The sequence below is a fragment of the Rhinopithecus roxellana genome, chromosome 5 (assembly GCF_007565055.1).
Source record: "Rhinopithecus roxellana isolate Shanxi Qingling chromosome 5, ASM756505v1, whole genome shotgun sequence".
Taxonomy (NCBI): Eukaryota; Metazoa; Chordata; class Mammalia; order Primates; family Cercopithecidae; genus Rhinopithecus; species Rhinopithecus roxellana.
The window spans coordinates 63,878,868-63,892,175 of NC_044553.1; the positions used below are offsets into that span (position 1 = coordinate 63,878,868).

The window sequence follows — 13,308 nt, forward strand, 5'->3', positions numbered from 1 at the left end:
AGCCCAGGTACCTGGCAAATAGCAGAAACATTGTAAATCTCTTGCTGATGTTGAAGCAGAGACCACTGAATTGAGTGAAAGTCAGCTTGGCAAGGCTGCACAGATCTAACGGGTGGAGGGCACAAGATGAGCTAGGCTGGGGTACTCGAGAGACCACTTTCTGGACATTGGCCAATAGATATCCCCTGTGATCACAGCAAACTCAACAAAGTAAAACATGAGGTTGTCTTGTCTCCTCTGAATCTTCTGTTTGTCCCTGTATTACCATTTTGGTGAAAGTAATACAACCCAGTCAGCCAGTCCAAGCACACATGTGGGAGTTATCTTCTTTGCTATAGCCAATCAGTCACTAAGTCCTGGAGACCCAATGTCCTAAATATTCCAGAATCTTACCTATCACACACACAGCCTTATTCAGATTCTCACAAATTAGTCTTTACCTGGATTCCCGTCATCTTTAATTGATTTCCCTGATGAATTTCATTTTTTTTCTTTCTTTCTTTTTTTTTTTTTTTAAGAGACGAGGTCTCACTATGTTGCCCAGGCTGGCCTCAAACTTCTGAACTCAAGCAGTCCTCCCACCTCCGCCTCCTGAGCTGCTGAGATTCTGGGCATGAGCCACCACATCCAGCTTCCCTGCTTTCATTCTTAGCCTCCTCTAATCCACTTTCCATAAGGGCACTACAGCTATCACGTCATTGATCAAAACTCTTTAGCACCTCTCCATTACACTCACATTTAAATTAAAATTCCTTAGTATGGTAGGGGGAAGTCCTTCTAGGTCTGGCTTCCAACTTTGTAAGTAAATATAAAATATAAATATGAATAAATATGTATCATATAAAACACACATATACACATAGACAAAGAATACAGGAAATCAAATGTTAACAGAATATATCTCTCAGAGTAGTGGGATTTTAGATGATTTCTTAGGATTTTCAAAGTTTCCTATAGTATATGTATCCTTTTTGCAACCAGAAAAACATACATTATTGTTTAAATGACAACTCCTCTATCCTCCCTTCCTCTAGCTTCAAATACAAATGCTTCACTTTGGTTACATGCTGTAAAGGTGATTTTACAATTGTCTCAATGTAAATAATTTTATTTATAAAGGTCAGTCCGGGCGTGGTGGCTCACACCTATAATCCCCAGCACTTTGGGAGGCCGAGGCAGGTGGATCACCTGAGGTCGGGAGTTCAAGACCAGTCTGGCCAACATGGTGAAACCCTGTCTCTATTAAAAATACAAAATCAGCCGAGCGTGGTGGTGCATGCCTGCAATCCCAGCTACTTGGGAGGCTGAGGCAGGAGAATCACTTGAACCTGGGAGGTGGAGGTTGCAGTGAGCCGAGATCGTGCCATTGCACACCAGCCTGGGCAACAAGAGTGAAACTCCGTCTCAAAAAAAAAAAAGGTCAAAGTAGAGAACTATACATTTTAAAATCGTCAAAATGGTAAATGTTCTATTATGTATATTTTACCACAATAAAAACAAATCAAAGTGGATTCTGCATAATTCTTGATGCAATGTGTTTGGCTGCCTACAATATTAAAATTACCCAAATTACTGCCCTAGCCCTACCATCCTTTGGACTGTGTGAACAACCCAGATCATACATGCCATTTCATCATGAAGTTTCATTTCACTGGTTAGCACAGAAAGTGTGAACATGGTGTGGTGTTATGAGCACAAGCTCTAGAGTCTGAGGCTCCTAACTCAGACTCCAGCACATATTAACTGGGAGATCCTGGAGACATTATTTTATTCCTCTCAGTCTCTATGACCTCATTTACAGAATGAGGACAATACTTCTTCCACGCTAGATCATTTTGAGGATCTACTGAGATATGTGTAAACTACTTCACTTAGAGTCTGAGACATAGCTTGGACTCAATAAATGGCAGTTATTATTAATTTATATCTTTAGTTTCAATAGCAGAAATCATTCACCTATTTCTTATGTTTTTAAGCTAATAAGATATTATGAATCAGTTAGAAATACAAATTCAAGTGTATCAGTTAAAACTCTATGTATCTAGTATATATCTACAAGAAGAAGAGCTTCCTAAGAATTCAGAAGATGGTGTTGGTCTATGAGAAATGTTAATAATGTAATGATATGGTCCTGTTTTTCCCCAAAGCCCAAATGTCCATCAGGATCACTGCTATGCCTATGAATGCTGCTGATGTGTTCGAAATGACATGGTGACAGACTCTAGTATAGTGCTTGTCAACATGCCACATACCTGAATCAACCAAACTAAACCTGCCATAACCACTACTTGCTGAAAATGGCGGGCCCCGCAACCCACTGGAACAGATGACTTGAGAGATCCAAGACTCAGGCACAGCAGGATTTCCTGAAGATTTATCTAAGATGGTTTCTAGGTCTAAAATTTCCCACTGATTCACCCCTTTATCAAGCATTTATTGAGCCTCTACTATGTGTCAGACACTGGCATTGTCTACAGGAGAACAAAGACAGAAATCTCTACCTTCAAAATATGGAAGATAATACTATTTAGAATAGCAACAATTTCTAATTAGCTGAAGTAATGTGAGGAAAGACTAGGCAGTAAATAAATTAAAAGATAATCCTGAAATCTAAATGTATTATTTAATATATTTCCATGCCCTCTTTCTTCATACAATGAACTACAGCCAGACATTCAAGCAAAACATTTACTCTCACATTCTAAGTGCCCCTGCCCACCCTCCAGTGAAAATGAGCATGCAAATGGTGTCAGCACATCATTCCTAGCATGCAAAGAACTACTCAACAGAAAGGCATGTGTGTCTAAGATGCCTCTAATCAGAATTACCTGTAAACTATTCCAAATCATCCCTGTTATGATGTTCTTTTTATCCCTAAAATTCCTTCCTGGGGGAAACAAACAAACAACAAACAAATGTCTTCCTGGCGCATATCATAAGCCCCTTCCTTTTGATTCCAGTCTAAGCAAAATAGAGGGTGGCTGGCAGCTATTTTTATTCAAATGATGACCCTTTACAATCTTAAAAGTATTATAGGGTGGAGTGTGTGGAACAAATACACATAAAATGGTTAGTGGTACACTTCAGCTTTAAAAAGGAATCCCTACTCTTCTTGTGGGGATGAGTTATGATGCTACTCCAACACTGGAGAGTGAGTGGTGGTGGAGGAGGAAGGGCAGCATGTCAGTGAGGGGATCTGTGGGTTCAGACCACATCTTCCTGGAGGCGTGGGGACAGCTATCACCCCTTCAGCTCTGTCACCCTAGCACCACTCCCAGGAATACAAGAATCTTTTAAGCAATGAGTTGGGAATGATGGCAGCTGGTACCCTACAATCTACCAGTTGGAGTTCACGACCTCAGTTGTTCAGCCTTCAAAGACTCTCTGAGCATACTGGATTTCATCATAATTCAAGACTCCAACTTGTGCTTGGCTTAGGCCTAAACACCAGAGATAAAGCCGTGGTCTGAACCTGACATTCTAGGCATGGTTAAGCACAGCTCGTGGAAGTAAGGCGGCTTCCAAGCTGCCTTACTCACCACTGTACTCCTAGCATCACAATGCCCAGAGCCAAAAAGCAATAAAAGTGCACTGAATAGATGAAACATCTTAGGATAGAACATAACAAGTGACAAAGTTATGACAGCAAGGAAAATGCCTGGATTCAGCAAAGAACTTGGTAGTCAAGATTCACCAGATTCTTTCCAGCCAGCTGGCAGAATGGTGGTCAGGGGGATGACAGAGACATGAGCCACAGCAGTGGATGTTGTGGAGGTGGTGAGGTAAGAGTTAATAATGGTGGCAGGGCTAAATGACAAGAGAGTATAAGAAAGGAACACTTAGTCATAGGGCTTGTGGTTTGCTAAGACTGCCATAAGGTATTAATACAAGGAAAAATAATGAAAATATAGAATCACATCAGAATGTGTGGAGGAGTTCTAGAATATCTATAAGTTAATCACCTGATGATGATGATGAAGACCACTGGCAAAGTATACAGTTGCTAAACACGACCAAAAAACCCTTTAAATGTCTTGTTTCCCCATCAAAAATTGTATTTTTTCTCCATTGTACTAGACTCCAGTCTGAATCCTATAATCTTGGCAAACAAACATTCATGCTTTACTTCTACCTGAAGAGTTACAAAACCCTACAACACACTCACCATGGCTCCTCTGTAGTAAGCTGTCGTGATTGTTCGGAATCTTTCCTGACCCGCTGTGTCCCTAAAATACGAAACAAAGGAGAGTGGTTTTTAAAGTCATCACCAGCATCACTGAGGAGAAACCCTGTTGTAGGAGATGTAATTCCGGTCTGCTCAGGGTGCAGTGGTCACAGGGGAAAGGAGAATGAGACACAAAGGGAGCCCTCTGCACATCTGCAAGCTGGAGGCGGTGGTGGCCACAGGAGCCTGTCAAGAGCTCACAATGACCTGGGTGAAAAACCCAGACCTTGATAAAAACAGCAACAGGAAAATATACAGAAAAATCCTCCTAGGAACTGGCGTGTTATATTAGTCGAACACACGTGGGAGGGAATAGAGAATAATTCTAAATTCTTGGACTCCCGGAGGTAGTTATAATCCTTTTTGTAAGTGCTTAATGATTAAAGCACTTTGCTTTCTTGCCTGAATGTCTGATTTCTGTATAAAGCAAGCAGTTGAGCTGGACTTATTACTGTGTACATTCTGCTCAGCAGAGCACAATAAAATAGATCTCCTCAAGAACTCGTTCAGCTATGGAGCCCAAGATTTCATGGGGACCTGGAGTTCAACACATAAATTTTGACAATGTTTTCAAAGACTTCTAAACATAAACAACATGTCAAAACTATATAAACTTTTATATATTTTTGCTTTTTAGCTGATGGCATACCATTAAAATGCATTCTGAAAAATACAAGAGTTTCTGATTTCATTTATAGAAGCAATCCTATAAAGGAAGTTAAATTTCCTCGAAACTTGAGAAAATCAATATTCTCAAATTTTCCACTTCCAGCCAGAGCTAATTCATTCCCTGTGCTACTAAGACAATTTAATTGCAGGACAGAAAGCAGCATTTGTGGAAACATACTAGAAATCTAGTATATATCAAATCCTAATAAAAGATAAAGGCCCAAGGGAATATCGTAAGTTAAAAAGCAATAACTACCTCAACATAGACATATACCTTACAAAATACTTTCACACTGCACTCACATGATGTCTACCATAGCCCAGTAGGGTGGGCTACTGGGTGGGGATGTTACCAGTATCCAAGTTCTGCAGATGAGGAAACAGGCTCAGAGGAACTATGGCCCCAGCTCTGCCACTAAACAGCTCATACTATTTATTTATTTGTTTGTTTGTTTTTGAGACGGAGTCTCGCTCTATTGCCCAGGCTGGAGTGCAGTGGCACGATCTTGGCTCACTTCAACCTCTGCCTCCCGGGTTCAAGCAATTCTCCTGCCACAGTCTCCCGAGTAGCTGGGACTACAGGCGCGTGCCACCACGCCCAGCTAATTTTTGTATTTTTAGTAGAGACAGGGTTTCACCATATTGGCCAGCATGGTCTCCAACTCCTGACCTTGTGATCTACCCGCCTCAGTCTCCCAAGGTGCTGGGATTACAGGTGTGAGCCACCGCGCCCGGCCCAGCTCATACTCTTGAAGGAGACAAGCATCTTAGGTCTCAGCTGTTCAGCTCTGGGCCAGGCCTCACAAAAAAGCCATCTTATCTTGTCATTCTTTTTGATCAGCATTAGATACATGGGGCACTTGTTTGATGCACAGCTAACGATTCACGGGGAAATGGAAGCCAAGCACTTTTGGGTAGACTAACGATATTTTCTTGATTTGAACACACTGCTGACCTAGAACCCGCTTTGCAGTGAGGATGGAAGAAAAACACTACCACTTTAAATGTAAGTTGTTAGGACTGAATGGAGACAATTTTGTTGCTGAGAGTAATGAGAGATAGTGCCATGATGTTGTGGCTACTCTCTATTAAGTTATAATTAGCTGATCACACACAGGCTCCCAGAAACACTTTGAATAGGACTACACAGCACAGAGTGAGAAATTCTCGGAGAAACCCAAGGAGGGGATCATGAGAAAAGATGTAATTTTTTAAATCTGTAAAATATTTGGCATCTTGTTCAATACTAATGGATGGAAAGGGCAACCTATAGTAACCTTCATACATTTTCCAATGAAGTACACTGGAAACCACTAGGAAGCGAATCACTACGTTCCAGGGCAGTTGAGTAGTTGTTCCAGCTTCATCACATATGCCCTCAGGTGGACCTAACCATTCTCAGTCCCTGTTTCCTTCTCTATAAAAGAAGGGCTGGGGGATATTCTTCTTCTATCCCAGTTCTGAGATTCAAAAAAGAAATAGAGCCTAAGGCAAAAGCTAATACGTATAACTTTACTCTTTAGCCCTGCCTCATTCTTAGTGCTGTTCTGAATTCTACGTTTTGTCTACTGTTGTCATCATTACACATTAGATCTGCAAACATCACCAAAAACCTCCCCAAAGCTCCAAATCTATATGGCTCCATGTAAGGCACTGAACTGAAAGAAATTAAACCAGCTTCTAGGAGGTTAAAAAAAAAATCTAAGAAGAGCTTCTGATTTCATGTCAAAAATATTCAACCTAGCAATCTGGAGGAACCATATTTATTCATTGTAGTTGGACAGACTCTTCAGGAGTTTATGAACCAGAGTTGGGTAATCATAAGATCTTTGCCTTGTATATTGCAACATTAGAGTTGGGAAACATCCTAAGGACTGATAGTTTGTATTCCTCCAACATTTATATGTTGAAGCCTAATCCTCAATGTGATGGTATTTAGATAGGGGGACTTTGGGAGATAATTAGGTCATGAGGGTGGAGCCCTTGTGAAAGGGATTAGTGCTCTTCTAAGAGACACCAGAGAGATGATCTCTCTCTGGGCCATGTGAGGATACAAGTGAGATAGCTGTCTACAAATCAGGAAGCAAGCCTTCACTAGACGCTGGATCTGCTGGCACCCTGATCTTAGATTTCCCAGCCTCCAGAACTGTGAGGAATAAATGTTTATTGTTTAAGACACCCAGTCTATGGTATTTTTGTTATAGTAGCTGTGATAATGTGATACAGTAAGAAACACATACAATAAGAAACATATTTGGTCTCTGCTCCTGATTCTTGGCACACAGATAGTAAAATTCTTAGACTCTCTAACAAAGAGTTTAAGTTCTTTCTGTGTGCTAATGAAATAACTGGTGGCTGGGGCTCCTGTCCAGCCCCAGGATAGGAAGCTGGTTGCCAGGAGAACCAACCAAGTGATAAGTGGGCTGGAACTTTCAGTCCTACCACCCAACCTCTGGAGAAGGGAAAGGGGCTAAAGGTCGACTTAATCGCCAATGGCCCATGATGTAATCAATCATGGCTACATAAGGAAGCTTCCATAAAAATCCAAAAGGACCGGGTTTGGAGAGCTTCAGGATAGTGAGACACATGGAGGTGCTGGATGTGCTTGGAAGGTAGATGCCCCCTCCCACAAGGAAGGAAGTGTGGAAGTTCCTCACCCCTTCCCACAGGCCTTGCCCTGTGCATCTCTTCCATCTGGCTGTTCATCTCTATTCCTTGCAATAATAAATGGGTAAACACAAATAAAGTGTTTCCCTGAGTTCTGTGAGCTGCTCTAGTAAATTAAAGGAATCAGAGGGGTCATCAGAATCCCAATTTATAGCCAGTCAGTCAGAAGTAGAGGTGACAACCTACTACAGCTGAGGATCCCTAATCTGAAAATCCAAAATCTAAAATGCTCCCAAATCCAAAACTTTTTGAGTGATGACATGATGCCACAGTGGAATATTCCACACCTGAGCTCATGTGATGAGTCACATTCAAAATGTAGGCATACAACACAGTTTAATTAAAAAATTTCATTGGCCAGGCGCGGTGGCTCACACCTGTAATCCCAGCACTTTGGGAGGCCAAGGCGAGCGGATTACCTGAGGTCAGGAGTTCAAGACCAGCTGGCTACCATGCAGAAACCCCGTTTCTACTAAAAATACAAAAAAATAGCAGGGCATGGTTGCACATGCCTGTAATCCCAGCCACTCGGGAGGCTGAGGCAGGAGAATCACTTGAACCCGGGAGGTGGACATTGCAGTGAGCTGAGATCACGCCATTGCACCCCAGCTTGGGCAACAAGAGCGAAACTCTGTCTCAAAAAAAAAAAAAAATTAATTGTATAAAGTTATGTTCAGCTTCATGTGTATCAGCTGTATATGAAACATAAATGAATTTCATGTTTAGACTTGGGTCCCATCCCCAAGATAGCTCATTATGTATATGCAAATATTCCAAAATCCAAGAAAATCCAGAATCGGAAACATTTCTGTTCCCAAGCATTTTGGATAAGGGATACTTAACCTGTACTTGCAACTGGCAGCTGAAGTGGGGACACTGCGGGACCCAGCCCTCAACCTGTGGGATCTGACGCTATCTCCAGGTAGACAGTATCAGAATTCACTTAAATTATAGGACAACCCAGAAAGAAAACAAAAATTAAAAAGTATAGGACACCCAATTGGCATCGGCTGGAGAATTACCTGGTGGGGGTGGGGGGAAGCCCCTGACATCTGGTGTCAGAAGTACTGTGCTATGTATGAGAAAAAAAGTGTGTTTAAAAATATCTTACAGAGCAGCCTGAACTATGACATAATTTTTTTCTTTTTTTTCTGTCTTCATTTTTCTACTTAATAAGAAATATGCAAATAAATCATAAAATATCATAGCTGGAGGGGAACTCCAATGTCATCAATCCAACAAATTTACAAGTGAGGAAAAGGTGAGACTGAGAAGGGAAATAACTGGCCCAAAGCCGTCAATGTGGAGGCATCGTTGCTAGAACCTAGATCTGTACTTCCTGCCAAGGGTTCCTACGACGTGATTACTTTGTCTTACCAGATTTCAAAGCTACAACAACTGTGACGAAGAAGTAATTTGCATTCCTTAGAATTTAGTTTCCTCCCCTCAAAAATTGTAGTTTCGGAAAGATGAGCTATGGGATCTCCTCTGGCTCCAACAGTTAGTACCCTTTCTCACCTTCCCAGCTCTTGGTGGAGATACCTTTGAAGGATTCCCAATACTTACTTATTTCCCCTTGCTTCTGATAAAGAAAAGATGCTTTAGCTATCACAAGATGACTCTAACTTATTACAATTCACATTTAATTCCTACTTTCAATTCCCAATTAAAGCAGAAACTCTGTGTGTGTGTTTACTTACCATATCTGAAGCTTAATTTTCTTTCCATCTAGTTCTATCGTTCTGATTTTAAAATCAATTCCTGCCAGAAAAACAAAGAAAGATATGTTAAGTTTCTTCAGATATAATCCAAGTCTCATTAGGAAGAGGACAAAGATTTCTATTGAAAAAAAGCTCTCCAACGCACTGGAAAATGTGAACACAGAGAGGGTGTGAATGGTATGTTTCCTCTGAATACAGGCTGGAGAAAGGAATGCTAATTACTCAGCAAAGAATTCCCACACATGTTAAATGCAACGTATTATATGCCTCATTATTCTGACACAAATGGATCACATCCTGCAAAGTTATATAATTTAGATAGATTGAGAGAACATGCCATATTTCCAACTTCCTGAAGTGCATGTAAACAATGCTTCCTACCTACTCCTCAACCCCAATCCTTCCCTAAAGAAGGCTATGGGACCTCTTTAAAGAATATTCCTCCATCCTCTTCCATTTTTTAATTCAGATTCTGCAATTGACTAAGGAAAAAAATCTGCATATTTGACAGTACGGGAGGGAAAGCCTGCATATCTATTTTAAACAGTTAGCAAGTATTTTATACACATTTTAATAAATGTTCCCCACAGATTACTTGCTAGAGCTGAAATAGGCAGAATAGATTTTAGCCCTGACTGTACTCTAGAATTGCCTGGTACTATGATCTGAATGTCCTCTCCAAAACTCATGTTGAAATTAGATTGCCATTGTGGGACCTTAGAGATATTAAGTACTAAGAGGTGGGACCTTTCAGAGCTGATTCACGTGGAGCCTGTATGAATGGATTGTCCTTATCACAGGAGTGAGTTAGTTATCTTGAGAGTGGGTTTTTATAAAAGTGAGTCCTGCTCCTCCTACATTCTCTTCTGCATGAGCACACTTCCCTTTCCAGTCTTCCAGCATGAGATAATGAAGCATGAAGGTCCTCAACAGATGCTGATGCCATACCCTTGGAGTTCCCAGCCTCCAGAACTATAAGCTAAATAAATTTCTGTTCATTATAAACTATGCACTTTCGGGTATTCTGTCATAGCAGCAGAAAATGGACTAAGATGACTGAGAAATAACAAAAAACAAAACAAAACAAACAAACAAAAAAACTCCTGATTAGGCCCGCCCCCTTCCCCAAATTCTGAGATTGTGACTTAATTATTTAAGGGTGGGACCTGGGCACTGGTAATTTTTAAGTTTCCCAGATGATTCTAACCTGAAGCCAAGAGTTTTGGCTTTCGAAGGGCTATGCCTTTTGAAGGGCTCTGGCACTTCAAAAGATCAACCCTTCCCTCACATATTTTCCCCCACTATGGTAGCTCAAAACTTATTTATCACTGTCAATGGCAAGGAACCACAAAGCCCTTGACAAATATCAGCAAGCTCTATCATATATCAGGAATAAGCTTTCTGAGGAGACCAGTTAGTGAATACAACTTAGTTGCAATTTGCCAAATCCTCATCATCCGGCTACTCAGCTTTGTTTAGATTTTTCTATTATTTTCCATTCTATCCAGCAGGGGTTCTCAACCCCTGGGCCACGGACCAGTACTGGGCTGCACAGCAGGAGGTGAGTGGCAGGCAAGTGAGAGAAGCTTCATCTGTATTTACAGCTGCTCCCCATTACTTGCATTGCCGCCTAAGCTCAGCCTCCTGTCAGATCGGCGGTGGCATTCGATTCTCATAGGTGCGCAAACCCTATTGTGAACTGTGCATGCGGGGGATCTAGGTTGTACACTCCTATGAGAATCTAATGCCTGATGATCCGTCACTGTCTTCTATCACCCCCAGATAGGACCATCTTGTTGCAGGAAAACAAGCTCACGGCTCCCGCTGATTCTACATTGGTGAGTTGTATAATTATTTCACTATATATTACAATGTAATAAAAACAGAATATAAGTGCATAATAATAATTAAGTAATGCGCTTGAATCATTCCTAAACCACCCCCACTCCCACACCACCACCACCTCCAGTCACTGGAGGAAAAATTGTCTTCTATGAAATCAGTCCCTGGTGCCAAAAAGGTTGGGGACCACTGCTATACAGAACCCCTTAAAGTGGTTTCCAAGAAATTTCAGGAAAACATGTAAATTATGTATCCTCTAAATTGACTTAAACATTAAATCCAGTTTTGTTTTGTTTTGTTTTTTGAGACAGAGTCTCATTCTGTTGCCAGGCTGGAGTGCAGTGGGGCGATCTCAGCTCACTACAACCTCTGCCTTCCGGGTTCAAGTGATCCTCCTGCCTCAGCCTCCCGACTAGCTGGGACTACAGGCATGCGCCACCATGCCCAGCTAACTTTTTGTATTTTTAGTAGAGATGGGGTTTCACCATGTTGGCCAGGATGGTCTCGATCTCCTGACCTTGTGATCCGCCCGCCTCGGCCTCCCAAAGTGCTAGGATTACAGGCGTGAGCCACTGCGCCCAGCCAACTCCGGTTTTTTTTAGGTGGGGAGCATTCAACTGCTAAGTTACTACAATGTTTCTTCATATAAACATTGAAAGCACCCCAAAAGGCTGCTTCCTAGCTCCAGCTTTATACAATGCATAGACATAAACCAACCGAACTTCCCTCCTTTTTCTCTGTGTGGTACTTTTCCCCCAGGGAGCCTTTTTAGATACTCTTGTGAGTCTTGAAATAGGCAACAATCACACCCAAGCTAATTTAGCAGAACACCTTCTCAATCATTATTTCCCCTCACTAACAATCATAAATTATTAATAAATATTAGGTTGGTACAAAAGTAATTGCGATTTTTGCCATTAAAAACAATGGCAAAAACCACAATTACTTATGCACTAACCTAACACAATCTGATAACCAATATTCCCAAGTTATCTGGCTCACATTTTCTCCTCTAAGGTACCTCCCTCAGCATTTCAGGATCTGGAAAGGTGACACAAAACTCAGCAACCCAGCATAAATATTACTGCTAGCATCTGACAAAAGGTCCTATTTCCATCACTCATGTAAGATTTAATAGACATTGATTTTTACTGTGATTTACATTTTACACGCCACCAAATCCAGTGTAACAAGGACCCTCTAGGAATCCTCCTCCATCCTTTACCTCTCTCTGGGCCTGGCATCAAGAAGAATGCCCAGCACCTGGTATGTACTCAATACATGTTTCTTCATATTAACATTTTAAAACAATTCATGACTTTCCAAATCCATAGAAACAGAATAGTAGTACAATGGTAGTTACCAGGATCTGGAGGGAGGGGGAAAGGAATAGTTGTTCAATAGGTTTGGAGTTTCAGATTTGCAAGATGAAATAGTTCTAGAGATCATTTGCACAACAGTGTGAACATGTGTAAAACTACTGAACTGTACACTTAAAAATGGTTAAGATTGCAACTTACATATTATGTTTTTTACCAAAATAAAAAATAATGACTTTCAAAATGCCTGCTGTATACTTGAGTAAATTAATTAGAAGGCTAATGTTCAACATTTCACCCCTTAATAGTTCATTCACTTTTTTTTTTTTTTTTTGAGACGAGTCTCCTTCTGTCGTGCAGGCTGGAGTGCAGTGGCGTGATCTTGGCTCACTGCAACCTCTGCTTCTTGGGTTCAAGTGATTCTCCTGCCTCCTGCCTCAGCCTCCCGACTAGCTGGGATTACAGGTGTGCTCCACCACATCCAGCTAGCTTTGGTATTTTCAGTAGAGATGGGGTTTCACCATGTTGACCAGACTGGTCTCAAACTCCTGGCCTCATGTGATCCACCAGCCTTAGCCTCCCAAAGTGCTGGGATTACAGGCATGAGCTAGCCTGCCTGACCTTCATTCACATTTTAAATAAAAGACGTCATATACCAGAATATTTGTTCAGATTAATACTTTCCTTAAAAGATAGTAACTCCTGACCGGGCGTGGTGGCTCAAGCCTGTAATCCCAGCACTTTGGGAGGCCGAGACGGGTGGATCACGAGGTCAGGAGATCGAGACCATCCTGGCTAACACGGTGAAACCCCGTCTCTACCAAAAATACAAAAAACTAGCCGGGCGAGGTGGCGGCGCCTGTAG

At 41.4% G+C, this 13,308-nt stretch overlaps 1 protein-coding gene across 1 annotated transcript in view; it reads right to left on the minus strand.

Annotated features, from left to right (window-relative positions):
- The window catches only part of RAB8B (RAB8B, member RAS oncogene family), an 80,741-nt gene that overhangs the window by 14,613 nt on the left and 52,820 nt on the right, over positions 1-13,308 (minus strand). The window contains exons 2-3 of the mRNA XM_010374198.2: positions 9,262-9,322; positions 4,166-4,226 (exon numbers count right to left, since the gene is read on the minus strand). Of these exons, the coding sequence (XP_010372500.1) occupies positions 4,166-4,226; positions 9,262-9,322 (122 nt within the window). The remainder of the gene's footprint in view (positions 1-4,165; positions 4,227-9,261; positions 9,323-13,308) is intronic.